The 1,967-nt window shown below is 38.1% G+C and overlaps 1 protein-coding gene across 1 annotated transcript; it reads right to left on the bottom strand.

Moving 5' to 3' along the window:
- Nucleotides 1–515: 515 nt before the first annotated feature.
- LOC144563477 (F-box/kelch-repeat protein At1g57790-like) lies at nucleotides 516–1,671 on the bottom strand. The gene has a single exon (XM_078312953.1). The coding sequence runs from the start codon at nucleotides 1,654–1,656 to the stop codon at nucleotides 529–531; it is 1,128 nt and encodes a 375-aa protein (XP_078169079.1). The 5' UTR covers nucleotides 1,657–1,671; the 3' UTR covers nucleotides 516–528.
- Between the last annotated feature and the right edge of the window lie 296 nt (nucleotides 1,672–1,967).

Here is a 1,967-nt window from a genome sequence, read left to right as displayed (position 1 = left end):
TTACATGTATAATGTCTATTTGCATGGAGATTACCCAAGTACTTATAGTTCTAATTAATCCACAACTATGGGGTACTATTACTCCTATATATGCTCATTAAATTTCAGCACAGCTCAATTTTATAAGTTTCTAAAATTGAGTGCATAAAACAAACCAACTATCGATTTCAGAAATTGGTTATAAAAATTTATGGTAAATAAATTCATATGACATGTCAAGGTTTTATATCTTGCTAGGCCTTGAATAATTTCTGTTAACATATATAACTCTATTGCTATATAAATATTATGTCACAATTTCATTCTATTATAGAAAAAAAAAAAAAACTAAGAGACAATAAAAAGGATGGCCAAATCAACAAGAAACTTCAACCCGAATTAGAATATAAACTACAACGATAGATACAATTCAATATTAAAATATATCCATAACTCCGTAAAGAACAAACCAGATTTCCCACAGAATAAGCAGTTTAATTAGCAACTAATAGGAATCGACTAACAAAATGCTCTTAAAAGTTTGGTGCCCTACCACGGGTTTGGGGTCAGCCAAACTGGAGGAGCTACCAGAGGGTGAAAAATTTCAGGGGGGTAATAAGTAGTAATCGTTTTGGTTACATAGTCAAAGACACCAAGGTCACAGCACCCAAACTTAGCGGAATATGGAGCAGCTAAGTCTGTGAAATAGAATGCATTCCCCTTGCACCCTGCAAATTGACTGGCATCGATAGCAATAGGTGAATTTACCCCCAGGAATATTGCACACCCGTCAATATCATCCCATCTGTGCAATTCCTTTCGCTCTAAATCTATTTCCAGCAGCATAAAGTCCTTCGTGTTATAGTGTCCCCTTTCAATTACATTCTGGAACCTCACAATAAGCAGCAAGAATCCCTTGAAGCTTACTACATACCTGTGCGCACAAATACATGGCCTGATGCGAGCCTCAATTGCAATCATTTTTGGATCCAATCCCAAATCCACAACATACAATATATTCATTGCAGACATAACATAGAAATTTCCATTCAGGTAAGTAACATCCTTCATCGCTTTACCTGGACCCTTTATCACCGTCCAAGTTGTGTCACCGGGCCTCCAAATAGCCGGTGTATTCATTTGGCCAAACAAAATCATTGCCGTAAAATCAGATCTCACCTTTGGATCATGTGATAGGATCCCCTTAAATACAATAAAACGTTGCATCTCCTTGAATGTGTAATTTCTAGGCCCATCAGTGTAATCACTTGGCACTTCCTCAATGAGCGTTGTCACATCAACATTGTGAGAAAAAGGCGGGAACTGTGGTAGTTCATGGAACTCACGAGTAAATGGGTTGATCAGAATGCCTGTTATTTTGATGTCTATAGCGAAGAGCCAACCATGCGAAGATCCGCCGATGTACCGGCCGCATAGCTCGGGAATGTCAATGGAGTAATGCTTTTCCTCTGAAAGGCTGTAAAATTTTCGTTTTCTTGTTTCCGGATCCTCCCCAAGTACCAGCCAAGGGAGTTGTGTTGCTGGAGAATGGCGTTTCTGCTTCGCAACGAATCTCCAGTTTTTGCAGACTGCACTGAATCGGTGATGATCTGGCAGTGAAAGAAAGCTGGTTATGTGTTCGAGCACGTCATATACTAGGTCAGACCAATCTGCCATGACCCACAGGATTTGCAACCTGCATGTTGTTAATGCATAGTCAGGCAGTCTAAACCAGCAAAGGTTTTTAAACCAGCATAGTCTGCAGCAAGCAATATTCAATAGATCTGTTCAACCCCCTCCAAACCCCAAAAATTAAACCAGCAAGGTTTGTCAACAGTATCAATTACTACAAATACTTACAGAATGATCATGTTCTAAACAAATAAAACAAAGAATATATGTTGCAACACTCACGATTATTAAAATACCCATGGCTTTAAGATATATACAATCAACAATAATAATTTCCTATTTTTCTCATTTAAATT

Source organism: Carex rostrata, chromosome 12 (genome assembly GCF_964058835.1).
Source record: "Carex rostrata chromosome 12, lpCarRost1.2, whole genome shotgun sequence".
NCBI classification, from domain to species: Eukaryota; Viridiplantae; Streptophyta; class Magnoliopsida; order Poales; family Cyperaceae; genus Carex; species Carex rostrata.
This window is presented reverse-complemented; position numbering and strand designations above follow the sequence as displayed.

Bases quoted from the DNA above. Each gene is read 5' to 3' on its own strand.
- LOC144563477 (XM_078312953.1), bottom strand. From the start codon at position 1,656: ATGGCAGATTGGTCTGACCTAGTATATGACGTGCTCGAACACATAACC.